A 27899-nucleotide genomic window follows, 5' to 3' on the forward strand; every position below is an offset into this window, starting at 1 on the left:
ATCTGATCCATATGGCCTCATGTGATGCAGATCATACTTTGCTTTCCGATGTTTTGTGCAGCACCTTGAAATGTTTTTAAAAATTAAACATATTCTATAAATTGTAGTTTTGTACTGGTAGTAAGAATAGCAGTTTAAATCTTGTGAACTTTATTACTGCAATACTCCAGGTATGGTCTTACCAAGGTCCTACCATGATCACAGTAAAACCCCTTTACTTGTTTACTCCACTTGCTTTACAATAAGAGCTAACGCATCACTTACTTGCCTAATTACTTAATAAATCTGCATGCTAATGTTCTGAGGTCCTTGTACAAGCATATCCAGGTTTCTTGACTAATCAACAATTCTCAGCCTCTCATAATTTTAAAAAAAAATTGTTTTTCTACTGAAAAGGATAACTTCACATTTCCCCACATTATATTCTATCTGCTACAATCTTCACCTTATTCCAAAGCAATCTATATCTTGCTATGTCTCATTGCATCTTGCTCACAATGTATTTTCTCACCCAGCTTTGGATTGTCAGCAAACTGAGACACATTACACTCTGTCTGTTACCAACCCAAAATTAGTCCTTTATTTTTGTTTTATTCACTTCTCGGACAGGGCATCACTGGTTGAACCAGCATTTAGTGCCCATCCTTCATTACACTTGAGAAGGTAGTGGTGAGTTGCCTGTTGAACTGCTGTAATCCACGTGCTGTAGTTCAACCCACAATGACGTTCGGGAGGGATTTCCAGGATTTTGTCCCAATAACACTGAATTAACGGTGATATATTTCCAAGTCAATGTACCAAGTGGCTTAGAGGAGATCTTGGAGCTGGAGGTGTTCCTACCTGCTGACCTTGGACTTCTAGATGGAAGTGACTGCAGGTTTGGAATGTGTTGTCTAAGGATCTTTGGTGAATTTCTTCAATCCACTCTTGTAGATGGTATACACTGCTGCTATTAAGCATTGGTGGTGGAGGAAGTGGCTGTTTATGAATGCAGTACCAATCAAGCAGTTTGGTTTGTCCTCGATGTTGTCAAGCTTTTTGAATGTTTGGAGCTGCACTCATCCAGACAAGGAATATTCTTACTTTTTGTCTTCTGTCCATTAACCACTCATCAATCCATGCTTATATATCCAACCCCAAGAGTGCTAACTTTGTGGAACATCTTCTATAACCTCTTCTTTTGACTGTGTTTTTGAAAATCCAAATACATTACAGTGACTTATCTACCACAGAGGCTACAGGTTGGAAACTGGTGGAGCCCGATCAGACCACGTGGGAGCCTTTATAGAAAGACTGTAGTGTTTGTCTTTTTAGTTTTATATCTTATTTTCATAATGTATACTTAAACTATGTATATCTATAATGTAATGTAACTTTTTTCTTTGTTTTCTCTATTTTTTGTACCTAGGTACATTTTACCTAAGCTGGCGCCATGTGCTGGTGACTGTACATTTTCACCATACTCCTGTCCTTTTGTAACTTTAATACACGTGACAATAAACCTAATTCTAATTCTAACATAGTTTTAACCTCAAAAATAAATTCAATTGATTTGCACAATTTACCTTTATAAATACATGCCAATTTTTCAATCATATTGCGATTTTCATAGAATCCCTACAGTATGGAAATAGACCACTAACCCTCTGAAGAGTAACCCACCCAAACCATTCCTTACCCTATTATTCTACATATACCTGTGACTAATGCACCTAACCTAAACATCCCTGACATCATGGGCAATCTAGCATGGCCAATTCACCTAACCTGCACATCTTTGGATTTTCTAAATGCCCTGTAACCATATCACTAAAATGTTAGCATTTGCCCACGTGCTTGCATCAAGTTAAACGTTCAAACTTTACTGTTCTCTCCCCATCCCTTCTTCCATAGCCGAGTTACACATACAGCATTCTACTCCTGATATGTCCTAAAAATCTATGGAAGTTTGAAAGCTCAAATCAATACACCTAATCATTTGCTTGGAGGAGTGAGGGAATGTTCACAATGGAAGGTGTATGAATTAGATGTGGCTTTTGGCTGGTCTACTATGAGAGGACTTTACTTTTCTTTTATGTTTATGACTAAGAAAATAAGTGTATGACTAATTTTATAAGCCTCTTCTACAAAAAAAATGTATACGTACATTGGTTACTAAATCAAGAGGGCAAGCACTTGCATGTCCATAGCAGATGCACATCCCACCGACAGAAATATCTTTCAGTGAGTAGTAATACTGAAAGAGATAAAAAGACAAACATTAAAAACGTTAATGTGTGTAATATTACTAGCGTACTCGAATATGATCATTGCTATGATGAAGGTTGAATGCACAAATTCCTTTTCTCATCCCATTCCACCATTGCTGAGAACAAAGTTTTAATTTAATTAAGTTGTTGGTATAGCCAAATATATCTCAGAATATATTCAGATAAGAATTGCAAGGAAGTCAGGGGGTTGGTTGACTCAGTTCGTTGGATGTCCAGTTTGCAATGTGATGTTGCCAGTATCATGAGTTCAATTCCCACACTGGCTGAGGTTACCATGGATGGCTCTCCGCCAGCTCTCTCTCTAATCAAAGAGCATCCCTGTGCTCTTGTTAAAAAATTATGGCAACTTTATTTTCTACAGTCATCTCCAATATCACAAATTTCAAATGTTAGTTACTATAGCCAGCGATGTAGCAATTGGGAATCAACAATTTAGCCCTATCCCAAATGATCAACATTAGAATGTTTTGAACAGCAATATTAAAAACCATTAACCAAGATTAATACTTGCAATGGAATTGCTCATTGGTATTTCAATAATCATGCCCCTTCAGTACAATATACTGTGAACAACAATAAGAACACAACAGGTTTAGTCAAATTAATAATTTTATTTTTACTCTATAAAAATAGTCCAGTTATCCTACAGCCTCGTATTAAATCCAAAATTCTAAATACTTTCATGGCAATTTTATTTATTATTTTTAGTTAAATGAGCTTCACAATTTGTTCACAGTGAGATTTAGAGTTAACCACTGGATTATCAGTTTTGTAAAATAATCACTACGTGACCACAGCTTAACTTTCCACATCACTTTTTAAACTCTGTCTATCCAATGTGTAAAGTGGAACTAATACGTAATTCAAGTCTGTTGACTTTGCATGACTTAACGTCCCAGTGATCAATCTCTAGAGGGTGGAATAGCTGCATTTATTTTGTCAGTATCCTGATTATTGTGCAAAGTTTGGGTTAGCTAAGGGAAACTTACAAATTAAAACAGAGAATGGCTCATATATTTAACAAAACAGAAGTGAAGTTCAATCAAACATTCTTTTAAGGAGAAACTCCATAAAGGAAAAGGATTTTAAAATAATTTAGAACTCAATCAAAAGAAGTCGATAACAGCTAAATTATTGAATGTAATTTGACTCAGTGTTAAGTATTAAAAACAAAATGTCTCACCCTTCTTGTAACAATAGGATCAATATCTTTTGGATCATTGTACGCCAGTGTCATTAGATCAGCATTAAGTGTTCTTATTCTTTCAAGTCTCAGACGAATATAACGAGCTGAGGTGAACTCCAATAAAGTAGGGGATGGATCTTCAGCACTTGGCCTTCCATTGATAAGGGAAGTGTGAATCTAAACATAAAAAAGCAAAATTAATATTCATAAGCAAATTTTCAAGTTCACCTTCATCCAAAACATCTGCTGGCATTCGCGTCATAGAGTTATAAAGCATTAAAATAGGTTCACCATGTCTACACTAACCGTAAAACACAAAACTGCACTAATTCTATTTACCTGCACTTGACCCATTGCCCACCGCCCCCGGACATTTTAGTGCTTATCCAGATGCTTCTTAAAGGTTGCAAGAATACCTGCTCTCACCATCTCTGAGACAGCACATTCCATATTTCTCTAACACTCTGGGTGAGGAAAGTTTTTCTCAGGTCCCCTCTAAATCGGTAACTCCTCACTTTAACCATGCCCTCTGGTCTTAGGGACATCTTACATGGGAAAAGATCTGTATGTCTATGCCTCTTATAATTTCTATACCTCAATCAGATCCCACTCCCTCCCACATAGTCTCCTTTGCTCCAAGGTAAACAAATTCAGCCTGTCTAATCTCTCCTCACAAATGATGTGCCTGTGGAATCCTCTACCACAAAAAGCTATTGAAGCCAAACCATTGAATATTTTTAAGAATAAGTTAGATATAATTCCTGGGGCTAAATGGATCAAAGGGTATGGGGAGAATGGGGAAAGAAAGTACTGCTTTGGATGATCAGCCATGGTCATATTGAATCACGCAGCAGACCTGAATGGCCAAATGGCCTATTCATGCTCCTATGTTCTATGCATTAGACTGCTGTTGAAATCTAACAGTTTAAATGACCATACAAAGCAATCCATATTTTAAAAAAAGACCATTATCCTGCTTCACTTATTATCTATAACTGCTATTTTTCAAAAAATTAATTCACAAATCATATTTGACCATTGTGCTATAATAACAGCTCTTTAATACACAAACAATCACACAGTCGTTCACAGATGGTTGAAGTAATTATATGTCTGGAACTGGAGACATTATTTATTTGGATTACTCTTTCATTTACTTTGAACAAGGGAGTTAATTTCAAAGTAATGAAGCTTCAGCAAATATTTCCCGGTATAATGTGAGCAACAAGGAATAGGTCTAATTTACAAATGCAAAACAAAGGACTTGGTCCAGTTACAAATGTCTTCATTCCTCTCTAGTGTGGACATTTTCACATTATGACCACTATGTCAACATAATATGCTTCCAGATGTTGTTTTCATAGAGTTATTCAATGCTTGGCAGCTATGCAATCAACACAGCTGGTTGATCACCATGTTGGCCAGTGGCATGCTTGAGGAAGCAGGGAACAGCTGATTGCCTTACTCTGGATGGGCTCACATCCTGGATGAATTTGTCATTCTGTTTTCATTTGTTCCTTTGTATCCTATGCCACTGAGTACTTGAACTTCACAGGAGGGAACATTTGAAAATGTCTCTTCTTAATACTAGGGAGAGGCTGAACAGGCTGGGGCTGTTTTCCCAGGAGCGTCAGAGGCTGAGGTTTATAGAGGTTTACAAAATTATGAGGGGCATGGATAGGATAAACAGGCAAAGGCTTTTCCCTGGGGTCGGGGAATGGAGAACTAGAGGGCATAGGATTAGGGTGAGAGGGGAAAGATATAAAAGAGACCTAAGGGGCAACTTTTTCACACAGAGGGTGGTACATGTATGGAATGAGCTGCCAGAGGAATGGGTGGAGGCTGGTACAACTGCAACATTTAAGAGGCATTTGAAAGGGTATATGAATAGGAAGGGTTTGGAGGGATATGGGCCAGGTGCTGGCAGGTGAGACTAGATTGGGTTGGGATATCTGGTCAGCATGGATGGGTTGGACCGAAAGGTCTATTTCCATGCTGTACATCTCGATGACTCTATGCTCCCGATAAACTGAATCAAAGAGGAGTAGCAGAACAAATTTCTCTTTTTACAACACCACTTACAGTGGAAAATTCTATCATAGAGATCAAAAACAGCACATTATCAGTTTTCTGACATGCTTTCATTTCAGACTAATTTTCAAAGGGAGAGGACTTGAGGCTGAATTACTGATATCGCGGAACTGTGGAAGAAATGCAATAAATCTAGCCACTTCAAAATCTTTTTAAATAGCTGTAATAAGGGGTCATTATACATAAGCATGGATACTCTCCCTGATCCTCATCTACTCGAGGTGAATTTGCTCTCACAGGGATAACTCCACCAATAGCCTTTCAGATGACTAACAAAGATTTTAAAATTTCACCAGGGGCTATTTTCCTTGGGTCTACATCAGGTGCAGTGGGCTACCAAAATATTTACTTGGCAACAAGTATGGCTGCCAGATTTGGCCAAGACAAGGACAGATGGAGTCTTGAACTTGTATGGGAAATCACTGCTTTGCAAGGGGCTAAACCTTCACTGTCTCATTACAGAGCCGGTGATGAAGAAATGTTGAGGATTCACAAGGACAAGAATTTACATATCCAGTCTGTAGTTAGGGCCCAGTAGGAGATTGGTAAGAAGTGGGGTTCTGCTCATGGCCCAACCCATTTTCAGGGCCAGCAGATCCCAGCTGGGGAAACAACAAAAAAAGTTGCATTTTAAAACAGGTGAGGTTGCAGCTTGCACTTGGTGCAGCTGAGCAGCTGTGGTCTGTGGTCATTTCTGCTGGGGACACCGCACAAACCATGAGAAATCTGCTTTTCCTAACCCTACCATTATCAAGATAGTCACAGTGGGTACATCTGACATTTACTCTGCTAGGAAGATACAGTCTCTGCTAATTCACTGGGTTATATATCCTGAGCTTTTCTTCAGAACTTATAGAATCAAATAGTCATACAACATGGAAATAGACCCTTTGGTCCTATCATTCCACACGGAAGCCATTCTTTGTGCAAAAAATTTGTCCCTCGTGTCTTTTTTTAAATCTCTCTCTTTTCACCTTAAAAATATGCCCCCTAGTTTTGAAATCCCCATCCAAGGGAAAAGATACCTACCATTAACCCTATTTATTCTCCTCATGATTTATAAACCTCTATCAGGTCACCTCAACCTCTTATGCTCCAGTGAAAAAAAATCCCAGTCCATCCAGCCTTTGGTTATAATCAAACTTCCCATACCCAGCAACATCCTGGTAAAACTCTTTTGAACCCTCTAGCTTAATAATATCTTTTCTACAACAGTGCCACCAGAATTGGATACAGTACTCCAGAATAGGCCTCATCAATGTCCTGTACACTCTTAACTTGACTTCCTAACTCTTATACTCAAAAGTCTGAGCAATGAAGGCAAGCATGTTAATCACCTTTTTAAGCACTCTGTATGCGACACAAACTTCAAAGTTCTTAATTTTTGTCTATTCTTTCCCTTCATCTACGAACCTAGTCCATACATTAATGTTCAATACCACATGAATTATCTATTATAATTTATTCAGCAGATTCACTGGTGATATCAGGTCACACTGCACAGAGGCAAGTCAGTAGCTGCGGTAGCCTTTATCCATTCTGTTTACGTTTACCTCTATCTACAGTATTTCAGAGAGCACTGATGACAACCCAAGCAACATCAGCGCTTATAAGTGTAGCTTAACTTCCAGCCTTACCTCACCATTTTCCAGAGGTTGAATTTTTGAGTAGAATGAAGTGCAAATAATTTCATCATCCGATGTGTACGTTGGGTTACCTGGTCGAGGCACAATGTTGTAGCGAGTAAGACATTCTGTATCTGTTATCGCATAGTACTGCCATGGTTTGTAAATGATTCCATCAATGGAACGTTCTAAAATCCAGTTCCCAGGGCGTGGAGAATTAGCTGCTTTTACTATAACATATGCAATCTGGAACACCTGTAAAACAATTTAAAAATTAGCAGCTGAGACTAATTTAGGACCAAAATCCCAGAAATAATTATTTGTGGCTGGTTTATGAAACTGAATATTTTAAAAATTGTTTTCTTTAAAAAAAAGGCTCTTTTTTGTGGAAGGCTCTCTTTTGGAATAACTTTCAACTTCCATTTCAATCAATACAGAACTGATTGCACTAATCTTTTTAGAAGTCATTGACATAAAATTAACATGAGACAAATTCTGATGCCAATCTGAAGTTAATGTGTTTTCTTTAACAAATCACTGTCCAAATATTCATGACTATACCAGATGGATGAACACATCAGTATCCAGAAAGCCATATTTCAGATCTTTACTAATCGTTCAGCAATTTCAGCTTTATATTATTGTGTGCAACAGTTTTGTTATTGATCTCTAATATTGAGCATTGAGTTCATGGGCATTGTACCAATACTCAGACTTCTGTTTAATTAGTAACCTATCTCACAAATGAATAAAACACATGTACTGATAAACTACAATTCAATTAATATGTTTCACTAACTTAAAGTGAGAATGTTATTACATATTGTAGCTACTGAGTAAGCATTTATCAAAAGCGTAGATAAAACTGGAAAATCTGAGTACAGTCATCACCATTTATAGTCAGCATAACATACTTGCCATATGATCATCTGTGTGACATGACAACCAGATCCTGGAGATCATTTAAAATAACATTGCAATGGAAGTCAGACAGAAGTGACAATGTCTGCAGATTTAATTGTGCCATTCTATGTTCTTTCACAGAGGCTCTTTTAAGGTGCAAAGAGATCATTCAAGTCACTCAGAAGGAATGCAACATTGTAATTTACAACCTTCAATCAAAGTTGTAATTGCAATGGATATGAGGGCTCAGGAATTCCTTTGATAAACTGCCAGTGTATAAGGAGACAGCATTTTCAAGTTTAAGTTTATTGAAGGAATTTCTGAGCCCTCTGCTCCATCACTTTGAAGCATTATGCTATTCTCTCAGACAGTCTGGTACAGGGCCTTCCCAAGAAGGTCAAAGTCATGCAAGTTCCAATGTATGTCACCTTCTCCAAATGTACGTTGCATAACAAGAATATTCCTGCCATGCTGGGAGAGCAGAACTCTACCAATAGCCTAATACTATAGCACCTCAACCCCAAACAAAAGGCAAGCTTACACATGACAGATTTTGAGCTTGCATTATCACAGTTCATCTGTAAATGTGACAGGTGAAGTGCCATCTTCAAGTCTTTGCGTTGCAATGTCTTTCTGCTATGAAAGACTCGGGGGACATATTTTAGTACGTTTGTCTAATCACCTTTGCTTAGCTGATATGACAAGGAGACAATTAGCATTCACAATGTAACGGGCATGACTCCATGAGTCTATAATTCGTAATGTGCATGACATTTAAATTGATGCCAAAGGGGTGGTATTACTAAATCATTGCAATCGTGGTTATTGCAAATACACCTTGTAGCACCTCAAAAGATAGTAACTGATTCTGCTGCTTTGCACATGGTTTCACCACTGTGCAGTTATTGTGCAATTGATTTTCCAACTGAGATGGCAAAGTTCCAACTTTGTGTTCTCCTAAGTCCCAGGCTACATTTGAGATGCAGTACAATCCCTCTGCTCCCTTCGCCCCATCCTTCACATCCCCTTTTACTTTACTGTACCAGTGGCCTTGATGATCTTTCAGCATCACGTCCACACCACAATCCCAGTTCTGTTGAGCACCTCTATATAACATTCAACTGCTGTTTTACTCACAATGTCCATGGCTTCGCAAATTCACATGCCAGTGTTGGCCCTAAGCTGTCCCACACAAAGGTCCAAGCGAGCGTGATATGTGATTTTTCCCCATTCCTTACTTCCCCAGCCATGAGCTCCCAGTGCTCTATATTGATTTCCCCCTTTCATTGCAATCATTTACTTAGTGGCCCAGTGCAATGAACCTCATCACTAGACCTGAATTGCCTGCAGTTGTAAGACTCCATGGACTGTCCACTGATTGACTCCTGACCTTACTTCCCAACACCCAGATTGCATGAGCACTGAATCCTGAACTTTAGTAGGATCAAATACCTGATTCACTGTGGCCAAGCCTACCAACTGGAATTGACAGAGCTCCTGTCTGCTACCTACATTAGTTCCCTCTTACAGTCCTAAACATTGCTCTACTTCGATTTTCAGACATGGCCATTTGGTTGAAGTATAACCTGCTGGCACAGACTTAAGGACTGATGTTGATATTGAATGATGTGGCACAGTGACATGTCCACTCCCTTGACTGTTCAGTGATCCTCACCATCACAAGCTGCCTACTTCTCCAATGTGGTAGCTCCAAGAAAAACACAAACTGAGTGAGAATTGAAAGTAAGAGCCATATGGCACCTCCTCTTTAGAGATGTGTTATGCATGTACCTCAGTGAACATGAACTGACAGAAACATGCAAGTTGTCAGTATCTCTGAGCTCCAAAGTCAAATGTTGAAGGGCTGAAATGGTAAGAATTGAACCTACAGCAGGCATAATAATATAGTGAGGCTGGCAATTTGCACATGCTGGCTTGATTTGATTAGATTTATTGTTGTCATATGTACCTAGGTACAGTGAAAAGTTTTATTTCACATGCAAGACAGGCAGATCATACCATACAAAATGCATTAAGGTAATAGAACAGAGCAAAGAATACAATGTTATGGATGCAGCCAAGGTTCACAAAGAACAAGATCAACATTAAATTTAAGATTTGAGAGGTACATTCAGAAGTCTAAGTAACAGCTGGGAAGAAACTGTTCTCGAATCTGTGGGTACGTGCACTTCTCCCATCCTACCAGAGGTCTGAACATCCTTGACTATTGCTACACAACCATCAAAGATGCCTACCACTCCATACCCTGTCCGAATTTTGGAAAATTAGGTCACAATGCTGGTTTCTCCTCACAGTTTACAAGCAGAAATTGAAACGTGAGGACCCAGTACAAAAAGTAGTCCAGTGCTGGTCTGGGGCAGTGGAACAGCCTCTATGGGACAGCTTGGAATCACTAGACTGGTCAATATTCAACAACTCAGCAACCAAACTAAATGAGTATCAGGCGAAAAGGGTGGTGGCCATGCAACAGGTAAAGATTGTGTGGTACAGCCAGAGATGGATGAAGGTTGAGACAAGCAAATGGAAAGTTGCAGCTGCCAGGCAGAACCTGAGACCTGTTTGGGGCTAGGGGAGTTGTTTTACATCATGACCCAAAATCCAAGGCACTTCGGACCACCGTGTTCGGGTCAGGAGCAAGGCCACTACACTCAGTTCAGCAGCCTGGACAAGGAGTAGCACCAGGGGTCGCAATTTCTCTCCCTGCCCATGCTACTGCGTACCTGCTCTGACATACATTTCATTCATTTGCACTATTCAGTTTCTTGGGAAAGGAAAGGAGATTGGAAGTGACATGTAATTAAGGTAAATTGGTCAAATAATGAGATGCAAATGCACGGATGTAAGATAATCAGTGCTCAATAGCAAGCTTCTGAAAGCACTGTTTAAAGCTTAAAAGAAAAATGAGGAAATTCTTTCTTAGCATCAAAGTTCTAAATTTTCATTCTGGCTAGGCTTTCCCATATTTTCTTGTCATTGTCCGTGTCATGCCAGGGACAGAAATTTTAACCAACTGTGATACTATATAACTGTGTGTACTATATATGTAATAAAATTATAATAACAACCATCATGCCTTATTTTTGTGTCATTCAGCATCTTCACCAACTGTTTTCTTTTGAGTCCTCAGCTCAATTCATGCACCTGAGTTTCAAGAGGCTATTCCTGCTTCAAGTCATTTGGAAAGAGATTGCAGTCACAAGTTTGTGATTGTGAGTATGCAATGTGTAGAATTTCCAGCGGGCAATCTGTGCATTTTGCAGAATTAATTGCCTCTCATCCTGTGATACAGTAAACAAATATCGATCAAGTTAGAGTTTTACTTCAGCTAAGCTCTGATCAAAAGTTAATGATTAGAAACATCGGCTAGGGATTTACATAGTCTACAAGAGTGTGACATGTGGCAGAGGTTACAAAATATCAGGGGTTGGGCGGGAAGTGCAGATGTTGGTGACCTTCTTGTGATCTGGATCCTACTAATCCCCTGCACTGTGGACCACACAGGGCAGCCACCTCCAATATCCAGCAGCAGTGGTCACCTTAGCAACACCCTTCCCTTTGCTCATTCCTTCTGACTGTCTCACCTTACCCGGTTGTCCCCTGTGACTTTCAACCCCATGTATCTTGGCGTCAGGCCATCACTGAATTTACTGGTTGAGTGCAGTTCCACCAGTGGTCACTGCAAACAACTGGGCAGCACATCCTGGAGGCAGGATTTCAATCCTTAAAACAGAAGGGGTCCTGACTTCACCTCACTAACTGCCTGATGGACATAAAATCCTGCAAGACTTCTCTTAATGGCAGCAGCAAGTTTGCTGCCAAACTTCTGCTCCCTCATCAGGACTTCATATGTCCTGACAAAATCACAGCCACAAATTCTGTGTCTCTTTCTCCAGAAGCTGCTTGACCAGCTGAATCTTCCCAGCAAAATAAAACAAAGGACTGTGTATGCTGGAGATCCAAAACAAAAACAGAAATTGCTGAAAAAACTCTGCAGCATCTGTGGAGAAAAAGCAGAGCTAACATTTTAGGTCCTGTCACCCCTTTATGTTTATAAATCTTTCCAGCGCTGTTTAAAATTTGTAATTTCCAGAATTTAGCTTTAATAGATGATGACATTTACTTAAGTTGATTAATGACTGAGCTGTCCAGCCATCTGTGATTATTATTACCTGCAATCTGTGATGATTTGAAAAGAGAACTCAGATCTCTTGGTGAGTGTACCTTACTTCTTTCTTTGCTCACTCATTTGCTTTAAAAATATGCTTATTTTTTAGTCTTAAGGACATTATTTCACATAAATCTCATAACCTGTATGAATGATTAAGATTTCAAAATTTCTTCAAGCTAATTTACTGATGAAAATCTGTGTATACTAAAGGCTACACAAATTGGCAAGTTGCTTAATATTGCACTAAAGGGTAATTTTTTCACTTCTATCAATGCCAAGAGTCCAATAAATTTATTGAAGGGAAAATCACAGGCTGGAGTGTGCAGTTTCACAATATGCATTCTGAATGTGTGCAGAGAGTGCAGCAGTAGATAATTTATCCATAAATGCTTCAAGGCAAGAACCATTAATGATATGGGCATAGGAGAGTATAAAGCAGCTGCAGACTGGTGAGAACTGAAAGATGATGGATAGGCACATGGTGGAAGGGTGGTATATAACAGTTTGAAAGAAGCCAACAATACGTAACATCCCATTCTCCTAGGTACCTCCTTCCTTCACATAGCTGCCACATCCCTTAATATCTGAATAACACCAAACTCTTACCTGGTGCTCCAAAATCTCCTGTACTGTCTTGTTAAATTTGCTCACTCCTCCTGCAGTTCCCCCATTCACATAATGCAGCTCTCTCACACATAAACTTCTCAATACAAATTCTCACCACAGGCTCAGGGGGTGAACATGCCAATGTAAGTTTATTGTCTCAAAAGAACGGCAGATCTACGCACAGAAATCCAGTTAGAAATGCTTTTAACAATAAATGATGACACTTATGCATAAATTAATTATCTTCTTTTATAAATGCATACAAAGAAAAAGAAGCAGACTAATCAACCATTCAAATTTGTTACAGATGATGCTTGCATCTTAAGTCCATCCATTTGCCATTGCTCTACACCACTCAATATCCCAGGCTTGCAGAATTCTGTCAATCTGAAATTAAAAGTGTTCACTGAGAAGTTATCTAACCACTGGTTTTTGTTGGAGTGCCCTACACCTAACAGCCGTTGCAAGAAGTACTTTGTAACTTCATTCCAGGTTATACTCGTTAGCTTGGGCCACTCCACCAATGGAGTTTAACTCTATCAATTCCTTCCAAAACAATCAAATTACCTTCTAACATTCTATATTTTACTGATTCTTATATAGCTCAACGTAGTCTAAATTTTAGAGCCCAGGTAAACACTTTGGTGAATTTGGACTTCGTGCCTTCCAAGGTCAAATTATCCTTTTTATGGTTCAGTGCCCAGAACATGACTCAATGCTTAAGGTACAGTCTATCCATGGAAATGATATAGTTGCAGCACAATTGCCTCCCCTTTATATTCTAGCTCTCTAACTATCAACATCATCATTTCATACGTCATAAGAGTCATACAGCATGGCAACAGACCCTTTAGTTCAATCCTCCATGCTGACTAAGTTTCTAAATGGAGCTAGTCCCTTTTGCCTGCATTTGGCCCATATCCCTCTAAACCTTTCCTATCCATCTACCTGTCCAAGTGTCTTCTAAATGTTGTACTTTTACCCACTTCTACCACTTCCTCTTGCAACTTATTCCATATACACACCAATAACGGTGTGAAAAAGTTGCCCCTCACGTCTATTTTAAATCTTTCCCCTCTCACCTTAAAACCATGCCCACTAGTTTTGTACTCCCCTACGCTGGGGAAAAAATCTTGCCTACTCATCTTATCTATACCAATCATGATTTTAGAAACCCCTATAACATCAGTTGTGAGTCCTTGACACTCCAGGGGCAAAAAAAGGCGCAGCCTATCCAGCCCGTCATTATAACTTAAACCCTCCAGTTTCGGTAACATCCTTATAAATATTTTTTGCACTCTTTCCAGTTTAATAACATCCTTCCTAAAGCATGGTGACCAGAAATGTATGCAGTACTCCAAATGTGACCTTACCAATTTCTTGTGCAGCCGTAACATGACATCCCAACTCCTGTACTCAATGTTCTGACCAAAGAAGGAAATCATGCCAAAAACCTTCTTCACCACCGTGTCTCCCTGTAACACCACTTACAAAGAGCAACGTACCTGCATTCTTCCACCTTCATGTCCGACAGCACTCTCCAAGGCCCTACCATTAAGTGTATAAGTTCTGCACTGGTTTGTCTTACCAAAATGCAACACCTCAGCTTTTTGATTATTGTGTGTACCCATTTACATTTCAGTGCACCAAGTACATATGCCCCTAATTTAATTTCGCTTTTCACAGTTCCTTGTTTTTGTGCTTAAAATAAAAGTTCAATCTATAGTTCTGTGGTAAATTGTTGATGTTGTACTAACACCCAGTGAGTTGTCTCTGTCACAGTTTTGCTAAATCAAGTTATCTATCAATGTCACCCCATAATGTTATACTTACATTTATATTACTTACTATACAGAGCTGAAAATGTGTTGCTGGAAAAGCGCAGCAGGTCAGGCAGCATCCAAGGAGCAGGAGAATCGACGTTTCGGGCATGAGCCCTTCTTCAGGAATTACTTACTATACAACCAACCATTGTGGTACCCAGAAACTTGAATATTTGGCTCTCTACAATGTTATCTATAACTTTAATAAATTTTTAGAATAGTTGATACACTGACACAGATCTTTCTAAGATGCTACAAGTTATTTCCTTTCAATTAGAATACATACTCATCATTCCTATTAATTCTTTGAGTAAACAATGTAAACCAAGGTCAATAATTTTTTCTCAATCCCATGGGCTCTATTTTAGCAACATACTCATTTTGGAACTTTATCAAATACTTTCACAGAAATGATATAAACTGCATACACAGGTGTTTGTCCATTACCTCTTGAGTTACCTCTGATAAACGTCATATCTGCTCATTAGACGCCCCTCGCTTCTTCAATATAACTTAATATTTTGTCTTATTATGCTGTAATTCTTTTCTCATAATTACAAAGGAAAATTACAGGTAAAAATAGGGTGAAAATGTTACTTCATCCAATTTGCTTTTTAGTTTTATGCTACTTTGTAATTCATGAAATCTAAATGTGAAATAAGGAATAATGTGAACATGTTCATATTAGGGCATTAAGATACATTTTCATTTCATTTCAGTCAGGTATTGAAGGGACAGCTTGAATAATTATTTCACCTACTCAAATTTTAACCTATGGTGTATGATGCTTTGTTCTGTGAACTCTGACCCTTACTGAGGCAGATACATGAAAGTAAAAGACTTTTACTTATGACAATACAAAGAAATGAAACATTAAGTAATAAATGTAATTGTGCGCATATGAGCAAAATTCAAGGTGCAGCAGGGAAAAGAGGCCTTACATAACCCAATCTATGATTTAGGATGGTCCATGTAACAACAACAAAAACATGGTACCATTCATTGGTATCCATTATGCTTCAAGGAATTAAGTGTGCATTCAAATTACTGTCCTTTTTTATCGAATCCCTACAGTGTGGAAACAGGTCCTGCGGCCCAACAAGTCCACACCGAAGAGAAACCCACCCAAACTCATTCCCACCACTCTACATTTCCCCCTGACTAATGCACCTAATCTACACATCCCTGAACACTATGGGCAATTTAGCATGGCCAGTTCATCTAACCTGCACATCTTTGGACTGTGGGAGAAAACCGGAGGACCTGGATGAAACCAGTGCAGACACAGGGAGAATGTACAAACTCCACACAGCCCAGGGCTGGAATTGATCCCGGGTCCTGTGAGGCTGCAGTGCTAACCACTGAGCCATTATGCTGCCCCTTCTACAAAATAAAAAACTAGAAATAAGAATACTGTTTGCACTGTCTTGAGCAACAGGAACGCTGACCTCTCATACAACCTTTTGTTGCACCATTAGCAGCCAGATGTCTAGTCATCCAGCCCTAAAACTTTAGAAGTGTCTCCTTTAACCTCTCCACATCTCTTCTATTTTAATTCGAAATGCCTACCTCCTTGACCATGTTTTCAATGTTTCCTTCTTAGTCTCGGATTCAATTCTGTCTGATAACCCTCTGAAGACGCATGTTGGGATGCTTAACAGCAGTAAAGGGTCCACCTAAATTTGGTTCTTTTCACAGCTGACACTAGAATCTTTCTCATATGTAATTGTGTAATTTGAATTTTGAGAAAGATAATTGTTCCAGATGTTTTGAATTTATTGCATTTTCTCACTTCCCCTAATGAAACTGCTTCCCGAGCATGATGTTCTGAAGCAATGCTGGTGGATTTCCTAGCTGATAAGCTATGCTAGTTAAGGTTGGGAAAATATTTCCTATGAGAAGTGCCATGGAGAAGTCACTTCCATCAAGTATACACCTATAAATAACTTAATCCACTCTATCACTTGAAAACCAACCTTCTTGAAAATGATGCAGCAAATGTTTTTAATGTGTAAGACATCTCTGCAGTACTGTGAGGGGAAAATTCCAAGAGTTTGAGTATGGTTCCTGCACTGGCTGGTGCCTCTTAATCACTTGGAGTTCATGCCAAGTTTCCATTGCCCCTGTCGCCATGCCTTCTGTCCTGAGGATCAATGACTGGGTGATAAGGAATATCACCCAGTCTGTCTGTGTATCTAGCAGACCCTGGGAGAGCTGAGCCTGGTCCTCCATAGCAGTCTCCAACCTATCCATGAAGGCAGCTAAAGTATCACATGCTTGAGGCAGCTGGGTCCCCTCAGGATAGTTACACTCCAGTAGCTTCTAGTTAATGAGGGTCATTGCCTCCCACATATCTTCCTACCACTGATGTTTCTCCCTGTGCATGTGGATAAGAGTCCCTGGCTGTTAACAGTACAGGGTCGTCTCCTGTCTGGTGCTGAGCAGGTTCCTGGTCTCTGGGAGTCCTCTGAGTGCCAGCGGCCAGTGGCATTTCTTTCTTGGCCAGCTACAGAGCAGTGAAGGTGCTCACCAGCTTGTGCTCCCAGTTTTCCAAATGTAATGTTCCTATTGAGGTGTCTGTATCAAAGCTGCTGGAGGTTGCAGGAGGCAGCCTGGATGATGCTTTCTCTGAGGCTGCTCATCCTCAGAGTTCAACGGGGCTGGTTTTAGTTGGAGCTAGCCCTTTCTGTGACAGGCCACTCTCTCTAATGCCTGCAGTATCTTCCCTCATTCAATCTCACCACCCCAAAGCTTATAGACCAATAACCCTGCAGGCATTAGAGAGAGAGGCAGCACATGAGGCTTCGTGGATGGTGGGTGCAGTAGCAAAAACACTGAGTGCAAGTTAACAGAAACAGGATTGTGGTAGGTGACGGCTTAGTAGTAGTATTGCTAGGCTGTCAATACAGAGACCCAGGAAATTTTCTGGGGAGTGTGGTTCAAATCCTGCCATGGTAGTGGGTGGAATTTAAATTTAATAAAAATCTGGAGTGGAGAGATGATGATGAATTGATGATGATGAATCCATTGTGGCTTTTCATGAAAACCCCATCCGGGTCAATAATGTCCTTTAGGGAAGTAAGTTGCCATCCTAACCTGGTCTGGTCTACATGTGACTCCAGACTCACAGCAATGTGGTACACTTTTAATTGCCCTTTGAGCAAGCAGGGGTGGGCAATCAATGCTGACCCAGCCAGCGATGTCCTCATGCTGGGAATGAATAAAAGAAAAATATATCCTTAGCAGAAAGTATAACATTAGTAGCCTTCACATAGCCCTACTAGCCATTCCTCCACACCTCAGAGACCATAATGATCTGGGTGGTGATGTAAGATAAGGTTGCCAGGGTCTCATGTCAAGGCCTTCTCTGTTGCTCCTCTGGGCCATGCTTCTCCATCAGGGCCTCTAGGCCTCTGTCAGGGAATCACAGGATATCTTCCCCTTCTCAGACATCTGTAGAGCATTACTGTCTGTCACTGAGAACAGCACATTTGGAATATCAACATCTGTCTGCACAGCAGCCTTTTGAAATGGGATAGGCACCAGGAATGCAGGTCTTCTGACAAATATCTGTTGAGTGGCGAGTTGTCCTGGGAATGGCTCATGAAAAAGTGGGGTTAGAATGTTTGAACATGGATAATGCTTTAGAGGCAGGATAGGTAATTAATGAGGAGTGTTTGATAATATACAGTGAGAAATCACACCAGCCTTATGCCAAGAAACTTAGCACAAGTGGTAGTAAAAAAAACCTAAGATTTAGCCAATAGACTCACTTGTTGTTGCAATTCATTACACTTTCTTTTGGGAAGGAGCAGGCTATTTAATGTGAATTTGCCTTTTCAGGACACTTTTAAGGTCTCTATGTGCTATATGCACATAATATTGTGACACTGCTTGTACTTAATCTACTATGTGTCTGCAAACTGCACACATAGTTGTTCTACTATAATATCTGCTTCATAACTTGCAATATGCTTTACTGTACTAATTAAACTAACCCATGGAGTTCATCCATTCCTGATTGTGATCCCTGAGTGATTATTTGAACATTATCATTAACGTGACAAGTTACATCCATTTAGGCTTGATTGTGAAGATAATTTCTTAACTCTATGGTGAAATTTTCCCCTTCAATGTAGTGTGAACAAAGTTGAAAGTTGGTATAATACAGACAGAACAAGAAAAATCAGAATTTTGGCTTTGAGAAAAGTTTTATGATTTTCCCCTTACGGCTTTTGCCCTTCACAATCTTGAAATAAAGCAGCAACTATATTATTTCCATGTATTTGCCTCTCATTTATACTCAACTTACCTCATTTAATATACCACAACAAATTCTTCTCTCATTCCCTGAGAAACACGATGGTAAAAAATCCAAACGTGTTCATAACTGCTAGATGGTGAATGCAGCTCATTGAGTCGCTCATTGAGTGCTTGGCCAGGTCATCATAAGAACATAACATAAGAACATAAGACCTAGGAGCAGGAGTTGGCCATCTTGCCCTTTGAGCTTGCTTCACCATTCAAAAAGATCACAGAACATAGAACAATACAGCGCAGAACAGGCCCTTCGGCCCTCGATGTTGCACCGACCTGTGAACCATTCTCAGCTCGTCCCCCGTACACTATCCCATTATTATCCGTGTGCTTATCCAAGGATTGTTTAAATCTCCCGGTTTGAGCTCTTGAAAATATTACTTCTATTTCATGCACCTGCACTCACCACTTTCTCCACACCTTCTATCTTTTCGTGGCCTCAGCTCCACTTACCCACCCTCTCACTGTATCACTTAATTCCTTTATTGTTCAAAGAAATATTTATCTTAGCTTTAAAAACATTTTGTGAAGTAGCGTCAACTACTTCACTGAGCATGGAATTCCATAGATTTACAACCCTCTGGCTAAATCTGCTCTTCCTAATTTTGAGGCTATGCCCTCTTGTCCTAATTTCACCTGCCAGTGGAAACATCCTCTCTACTTCTATCTTATCTATTCCCTTCATAATTTTATGTGTTTCTATTAGGTTCCCCCCTCATCCAACGACTCTTGACACAACAATGACCTTGCATCCTCCACAATCACCATCCTCCTCAACAATTCATCCAAACGAGTTGGCATCAGTAGACCTCCAGCCTTACTACATTATCAAACCTGTTCATGGAATTTGAATTCTTTGTAAAATTCAGAATATAAATATGAATTTTAAAACCCATCTGGTTCACTAATGTCCTTGAATGAAGGACATCTGTTGTTCTTACCTGGTCTGGCTTTTGTGTAACTCCAGACTGCCAGCAACATAGTTGACTCTTAAAAGCCTTCTGCAATGATTTAGCAAGCCACTCAGTATACAGGTAACTAAAGATAGGCAATGAATATCCCTGGTCTGTGAATATCCCCATCGCATTTAAGAGTAAGGAAAGAAAAAATATCAGGAAACATTTTGTGGCTCTAAGCTTGCTTTTTTAGCATTTGGTGCCTATTAGCATCTCTCTACTTCACATTGCTTTCTTTGTGCACATTTACTGACTTCAGCTGCCAGTCTCACTGTGTGGCTTATGCTGTTTTTTAAGACCACCAGTTCTCAGTGCTCGGTTACAGGCTGTCAATCTCAGTGGCTTTTATTAATGCAGAGGGGACTGGGAGTTCTGGAAGGGGTGCATGGATTTCAAAAAGTTCACAGTAATTCTTGTCTCTACACACGGATGATTTAGGACCGACAAGTGTATGGTAATTCACAAAGTCCTAGGCTCTGGGGGTAAAGTGAGCACGTTGGTTGTTTATAAAGGGACTCCAAAGAAATGGGGTGAAGATGAAAGCTTATGGAGGCTACAAAAGAACAACAACACAAAAAGGTGACATAAAAGAGGTCAGAAATACTTGTGTCACAGGCATGGTCTGCCAGACATTCATAATGAAACACGTCAGAACTTTGTCATGACAGATTGAAACTCATGTGTGCATGAACTGCACAAAATGGCTGAAACCACATGAAAATTAGGCAGTTCTCTGCTTCAGGGTAATGTGTTTGAATTTGAGCCTGGCTCAAAACATTTGACATAATTGTTACTGCTTTGATTCAGTAATGCCAACTGAGTACTCTGAAGGAAGCAGGAGGAAGCCTGGCATATCCTGAATGATGTTAATAATTTGTACTTACAACTACTGGGTTCAGAGCCTCGTCACCTTTTTCATCATTACCCTCCTTTTGTGATGACTGTGCACAAAGGAAGGGAAGTAGGGAGGAATGGAGCATCATCCCTTTTAGTTTATTTTATTCATGGGATGTGTAACTTCACTCAGAAGACCAGCATTCATTACCCATCCTAATCACCCAGAGAACAATTAAGAGTTAACATTGTTAATGGTACAGACCAGGTAAGGATGGCAGGTATTTTCCCCGAAAGGACATTAGCATACCATTTGGGTTTTTGTCAAAAATAATTGATATTGTGTCTGGGTGGGTTGCGCTTCGGCGGGTCAGTGTGGACTTGTTGGGCCGAAGGGCCTGTTTCCACACTGTAAGTAATCTAATTGACAGTGGTCACCATGAGGCTAGCTCTTTTTAAGAGTTCAGGCTTTTGTTTTTAAGTTGAATTTTTAAACCTCCCACAGCGGAATTCAAACCCGTGTCCCCAGATACATCAGTTTGGGGTTCTAGACTACTAATCATGACATTACCACTATGCCACTGCCTCCACTCGGTGAAGGAGACAGTCAAGATTTGATCAGGTGAAACAGTTTAATGCTTCACATGGAAGTCAGGGTAATAGTGCCAATCAGTAGGCTGGCACTGACAAGGTGCCTTTGACCCCCATCTTCTCCAATGCCAAAAATTAAGTGATCACAACAAGCTGATTTATACAATACATACATGAATTGAACAAATAATTAAATGAGGATAAAATAGATAATTAAGGCATGTGAGGTGTTTGGGGATTGGTGAAGTGAGAGATGCATTGGCATGAGGAAATTAAACAGATGAATGGATTCTGAGGTGCAACAGATTGCAAGATAAGGAGTTGGAGATGGCTTTAGCTGGACTGCACTGCTGTAATGAAGAGTGTCCTAATGGGGGAAAAAAAATGAAAATTGTAATGTTGCCTTGAATGTCCCACTAAGATCAGAATTAGAATGAGGTTTTATTGCTGCGTGTACTTAAGTACAGGGATACAGGAGTACAGGGAAAAGTTTACAATGTCACTATTCACAGCACCATCTTAGGTACAAGGTACTGAGGTACAAAATCTTGGGTAAAAAGTAGAAAAACAAATGTTGTTGCTCAAGTTGTTATAATCCTGAGGATAAGGATTCCAGTCAGGAACACCACCCTCCAGGAATCATGCATTTGGGATCATGATTTGTGGCGTCCACATCTATTACTCCTTTCTTTGATGCCCCAATACATATTTGAAAATTTGAATGATTGATATTGTGCAATCTTCAGTTCTGACTGCTCCCATGTCTTACCTGAGGTGCAGTTACCACTGCAATATTCAAAATTCTGTAATGAAAGTGCTCAGAAGAAATATAAGCAATTAATTTGAGAAAGAATTAAAACAGCAACGCAAGTTGAACAATGCATTTTGAAGTATTGCCAATGCGGTTGTTTGCATTAGCTTCCCACTATATGACAGTGATAGATGTAATAATTGTTTGAAATATGTAACAGAGACATAATTCACATATTGATAACTCTGGATCCACATGTTCATAAGATTTCATCGGCATTTTGCAAATATGAACTTATCATCGAATCCCTACAGCATGAAAGCAGGCCATTCAGTCCATCAAGTCCACACCAAACCTCCAAAGAGCATCCCACCCTATCCTGTAGCCCTGCATTTCCCATGGCTAGCCTGCATATCCCTGAACACCACGGGGCAAGTTAGCATGGCCAAACCACCTAAACTGCACATCTTTGGACTGTGGGAGGGAACCAGAGCACCAAGGAGAAAACGCACACAGACATGGGTAGAAAGTGCAAAATCCACACAGCCACCCAAGGCTGGAATCAATCTCGGCACTGTGAGGCAACAGTGCTAACCACTGAGCCACCATGCCACCCAAATGGGCATTACATCAGTATTTCAACAAAGGGCAATATATTTTGTGTTAGCAATGGACAGGCAATGTCTGAACTTTGCATTCCTGGCAGTGAACCTCCTCCACCAAGACCACATATCTGAAATTCCAGTGAACATTCAATAATGGTCATGAAATCATGTAAAGGATATGCCCAAACTTCTAGTATGTGCTCAAAGTGGGCAAGATGCCCAGTGCATATTTGGAAAATTATCTGAATTTAAAATGATCTTCTGTGAAGAAAGATAATCTAAGCACTATAATGTTCATCCTGAGGGAGAATGTATCTTTGTAGTCAATTAAAAATGTACGTCATTGATGCTTTAGTTTTATTACTTTAGAAATAGAATCCACCTCTGGAAAATGTTAGATTTGGTGACAGTTATCGAAAATGAATTAATGTTTTCTGAATTAATTCTAAGAATAACCTTCTCCTCATATCAAAAATCAAATTAATATTTCTGGCTGTTGTTTGTTCCATAATGGCGTTTTCCCCAGGAGCAACTGATTGCTAGTAAATCAGTTATTTCCGTTTTCTACTTCAGTAGTAAGTGTGACTTCTATCATTGTTTCACACACAAGGACAAGTACTGTAGGACTTATTTAGGCAGGAGTTGGTTTATCAAAATGTGATTGTAAATGTCACATTTAAAGAGCTTGTACCAAAATGCTCAACTATAAAGTAGTGCTAATGATGGTTAGCATCTGTAATTCCCTACAGGGCATGATTCCAGGCTTGGTTACTCATTGAGGGAAAAACCCTTGGGAAGACAGGAGATCTTGCCAGCTGGAAGAAAGGAAACTCTCACAGCAAACCAACTTCATCAAGCCTTTAATAACCAATGACAGAACAACCCTGCCTGAGGGCCGGCAGCAAATCATTCACCAGCATTGTTTCAGACATGGTGTCCTTATGGTCATTAAAGATGTAATTGCTTTTAAACACAGAAAGCAGAAATTTTCCAACTTCCAAGAGCACAATTCAGGGATTCTGGCACAGAATGGGCATAATTTCCAACCAAATTATCATGCTCATAATCATTGTTGTGTTTATGAACTAGTAAAACAATTAAATAAAGTTTTACATAATCAGTTAGGTTAATTTGATTACATGATGCTACAAATGTTTTGTTCAATTCTCAATTAAATTAGATTAGATTAGATTACATTGCAGTGTGGAAACAGGCCCTTCGGCCCAACAAGTCCACACCGACCCACGACTCACCCATACGCCTACATTTATCCCTTACCTAACACTATGGGCAATTTAGCATGGCCAATTCACCTGGCCCTGCACATCTTTGGACTGTGGGAGGAAACCGGAGCACCCGGAGGAAACCCATGCAGACACAGGGAGAACGTGCAAACTCCACACAGTCAGTCGCCTGAGGCGGGAATTGAACCCGGGTCTCCGGCACTGTGAGGCAGCAGTGCTAACAACTGTGCCACTGTGCTGCCCACGCACTGCAAAAAAATTTAACTTATAAGTTTTCTGCTAAAGCTGCGGTGGAGGGCGAATGACATTAAAACATGGCATATACTTTCAATACAAAAGTGTTTTATGCTTAAATTGTCAAGTCATTTTCTTAACCTTCACTCCTCGTATATCTTCTCAGCTGAAAAAATCTGCCTGTTGTCTACCAATTTTGTCTTAAAAGCAAGTGAGAACTGATGAATTCATTCACTCTGGACACCACACTTTATTTTCTATTAATTATTACTTGATTGAAAATGAAATTTGAAATGCTATCACTCCAAACAATTGCTTATGTTTCATGAACAGATGGTGAATAATAAAGAAAGGACTATAATTTTATTTTTCAAAATTCTTTCAAATTTGATCAGTAAGTGTACCAAATAAGTTCAAACTGTAATGTACAGATTTTGAAGGTTGTGGTTATAGTCTTTGCTGTCAATATCAATTAGGATGGCTTTGAGATGTCGATAAGCAAAGGAGAAAAAAAAAATCAAAGTTCCTGCTGCTGACTGCTTTCCCATGACCCAGTTCCAATAGGAACTGCAGGGTGAAATGTAACAATCCCTGCTGACTCATTTTAAGGAATTCCTCTGCCACATCCCAAATGGTCATACTCTCCTGACTGGCAATCTCAAACCCTGCCCCCCGGGGGACCAACCATTCAGAACCCACCGCTACAGCAGACCCACCTTCAGACACACCTCCTACTCTTCATCGACCGCTTGTCGTTCCAGCAGTGGCCATCACTCAAACCCGGGCTGCAGGAAATAAAGACCATCCAGCCAATCTGATTGATGGGGGCAAGTGTCACCCTGGGTGAATTAATACCAGACTGGAAGGGAAATGGATGTAGGGAAGCCAGCTGTTTTGTGGGTGAGTTCCTGATCAACCTTCAGCCGGGTCATGGGGAACTCAGTGCCCTGTGAAATCCAGCCAAACATCTTAATATAGCACAAAGAGATATTTCAGTCTCCAAATGAAACCAGGATTGGGTTCAATTCAAATAATCAATTAGAAATCTGTGTTCAAAACTGAGGTCATTCATAAGGAATGGAAACTTGAACATCTTACCACAGAATGGCTGGTCTTCAAATCCAAAATGGGACAGCATTTTCAAAAGAGTTGAATAAAAAGAATAACAGGGTAAACAAAGAAAAAAGCTTTATGATGAGCACGTATATAAAACTCAGCTTTTATTTACACTGCTCAAGTTAATGGATGAGAATTTCTTCAAAACCACTTCCAGCCCGTGAAATCGCTGCCAGATGTGAGTCGGAATCCCAGTTTACCAACTAAGTTATGGCATTGAAGTTGTGTTGTCTCTGAGGAAATTCTTGGCCACAATTTGTGCAATAGCTTAGCAGCAAAGCAGGTGCTGCCAGCTTTTCAGTCCTTTTTTATTTTAATTGATACTTCAATTATTTTTAAGCATATTAATTTTTGTGCTCAGCAAGCACCTAAATAATGGTCAAGTCAATTAAACAGAAGCACTCACAGCAAAAATTCAAGCTTGAAAAATGGCCCTTGGGCAAAGTGTCAGGAGCCACAGTAATCATGGACCTGAACCCCACAATGAATCACTACCTTCAGAAGTCACAAAGCATAGAAATAAAGCAGTAGGGTGTTTAATTGGGAAATTATGAAACATAAATTTTGACCTTTGTTTAATTCATGTTATGTGTCCATATTAGATTAAAACATCTAGATTAACTACACAGAATGCAGCACATCAATGTTTCAAGGAAGTCTCAAACTTTCTTGCTGATAGGTACCATTATAGCCCATAGCTTTGTCCCATTAGGAATAAACAGTCTTATATTGAAGCACAGGAGTTTTCCTGTTTTTGAACAGATATTTTTCTTTTACAGAGGAACTGAATGAGAATCAGAATGAATGATCATATTCATCTCAGTGCAATCATCAAACAGATCCCTAGTCAAGAGATCCCAAGATCACATATACCAGGCATGCTTGGTGACCTCTTCCTTATCTTCCATTCTATTCTCCATTATCTTCCACAAGGAACAATCTAGAAATATTTTCATTTCTTCTTATGAGCTCAATCAATATATGCAACCCTTCACGTTTCATGCCCTAAGCAGACATTGGTGACCATGGTCTTCCATTGGATTACTCCATGACTATGTTTAGCAAAGTATTCACACACCTTCTGGTCCTGAAGTGGGGCTGGAACCCAGAGCTCCTGTCTATTATGCCACAAGGCCTGCTCACAAGCAATTATTTGTTGTCATTTAATATACTCATCTCTTTTACTCTCTGTTTCTTCTGGTAAGATGACAGTGGAGTAGCATTTCTGAGCCCAGGGCTCATCCACTCTGTCTGCTTTTCATTTTTCATTTCTTCTTTTCATTTTCTTCCTCTATTTTACTTAGATCTTGTTGAACAGCTCAGTTGTGACGATAGCATCGGTGGTGGTGAGTGAGCCCAGCATAGACTCGACTAGGCTCAACATCGCAGATTCAGGTAGGCCCAGCAGTGAGGATTTGTGGTGGTGCTGGAGCGAATCAGGTTCCCAGCGGTTTCTGCATCCAGCACAGATTAATGGAGGTGGAGGTGACTTTGGGCCCAGTACGGGACCCAGCAGCATCAGCATCCACTGCATCAGCAAGGTGGGCCTGAGGCAGCCTCATGGCAGCTGCAGAGTCGATATTGGACTGCCAGCGACATTGGTGGTGTCTGCATTGGTGAGATCCATCGAGGACTCATAGTGGTGAAGGCATCAATGGAAATGTGGCCTCGTGCCTGGCCACCAGGCCCATGGCCCATAGCATAGCACTTAATCAGAAGAACTGTAAAGATGAAAACATTTTTCTTTCTTCCTTCATTTTTCTGCCTTTATACTCTGTTTTATTTTAAGATGTTACCAGAGAGTTGACTTATGGCTGCGCCAGAGAGAGTAGATATTGTTGTCCACTTCCTCTCTATATTAAAAGAAACTGTTTTGAAATGGAATTCTGTGTCATTGACAAATTTCTGAACTTCATTATATGAAATATATTTGAAAAAAAGTGTCATTCTAATGGTCTACTTTAATAATAACGAAGAACCTCATTTTAAGGAAGGGCAGCTTGTCAGGATAATTAATTTGTGCAACAAACGTGTTTTTCTCTCTTGAAACTGAATGGCTCACAGTAAATCAGAAGCATCTCATCCTTGAACAGCTCTCGGTTTTTTTGTGTTTGAAGCAGAGTCAAAGACACCAGAGTACAGTCTGGGATGGAGCTCAGGATAACAGACCCTGAAATAGAAAATGCTAGAACTAGCCAACCAGCTTATCATCATCGTTGGAGAGGCCAGCAGAGGTTATGGCCTGGATTTTCCAAGGGCTGAAGATGCCAAACTTCCTGTTAAAATTTTGTTATGTATTCCACCCAGAATCCCATCAGATACCCCATAGTAATGAATAATGGAATCAGGAAGTGCTTGAAGGTGAGACTTTGGCTGCTTCCTGCCAGAGGAGAGCTGCTAGATTGACCAGCAGCACTTCAATCCAGAAGATCTTGCTGGGAGCAGCTGGGCAATAGGGAGTCCCACCAGACAGAAGAGACTCCAGGTAAGTACAGGTCAGGGGCTTTGCAGAGATACCACATGAGGGAAGGAGGAGAGGGGGAATAATCTGAGAAGTA

General features: G+C 40.0%; 1 protein-coding gene across 5 annotated transcripts in view; it reads right to left on the minus strand.

The window, feature by feature from the left end:
- Positions 1 to 27899, minus strand: part of lama2 (laminin, alpha 2) — a 385009-nt gene that overhangs the window by 254488 nt on the left and 102622 nt on the right. For all 5 annotated transcript variants that reach the window (XM_087980433.1, XM_087980426.1, XM_087980423.1 and 2 more), the window contains exons 4-6: positions 7185 to 7427; positions 3454 to 3633; positions 2147 to 2236 (exon numbers count right to left, since the gene is read on the minus strand). In XM_087980433.1, coding sequence (XP_087836559.1) covers positions 2147 to 2236; positions 3454 to 3633; positions 7185 to 7427 — 513 coding nt within the window. The remainder of the gene's footprint in view (positions 1 to 2146; positions 2237 to 3453; positions 3634 to 7184; positions 7428 to 27899) is intronic.

This window comes from Chiloscyllium plagiosum, unplaced genomic scaffold (genome assembly GCF_037043375.1).
Source record: "Chiloscyllium plagiosum isolate Xiang-an unplaced genomic scaffold, Cpla_swu_hap1 HiC_scaffold_3, whole genome shotgun sequence".
Taxonomy (NCBI): Eukaryota; Metazoa; Chordata; class Chondrichthyes; order Orectolobiformes; family Hemiscylliidae; genus Chiloscyllium; species Chiloscyllium plagiosum.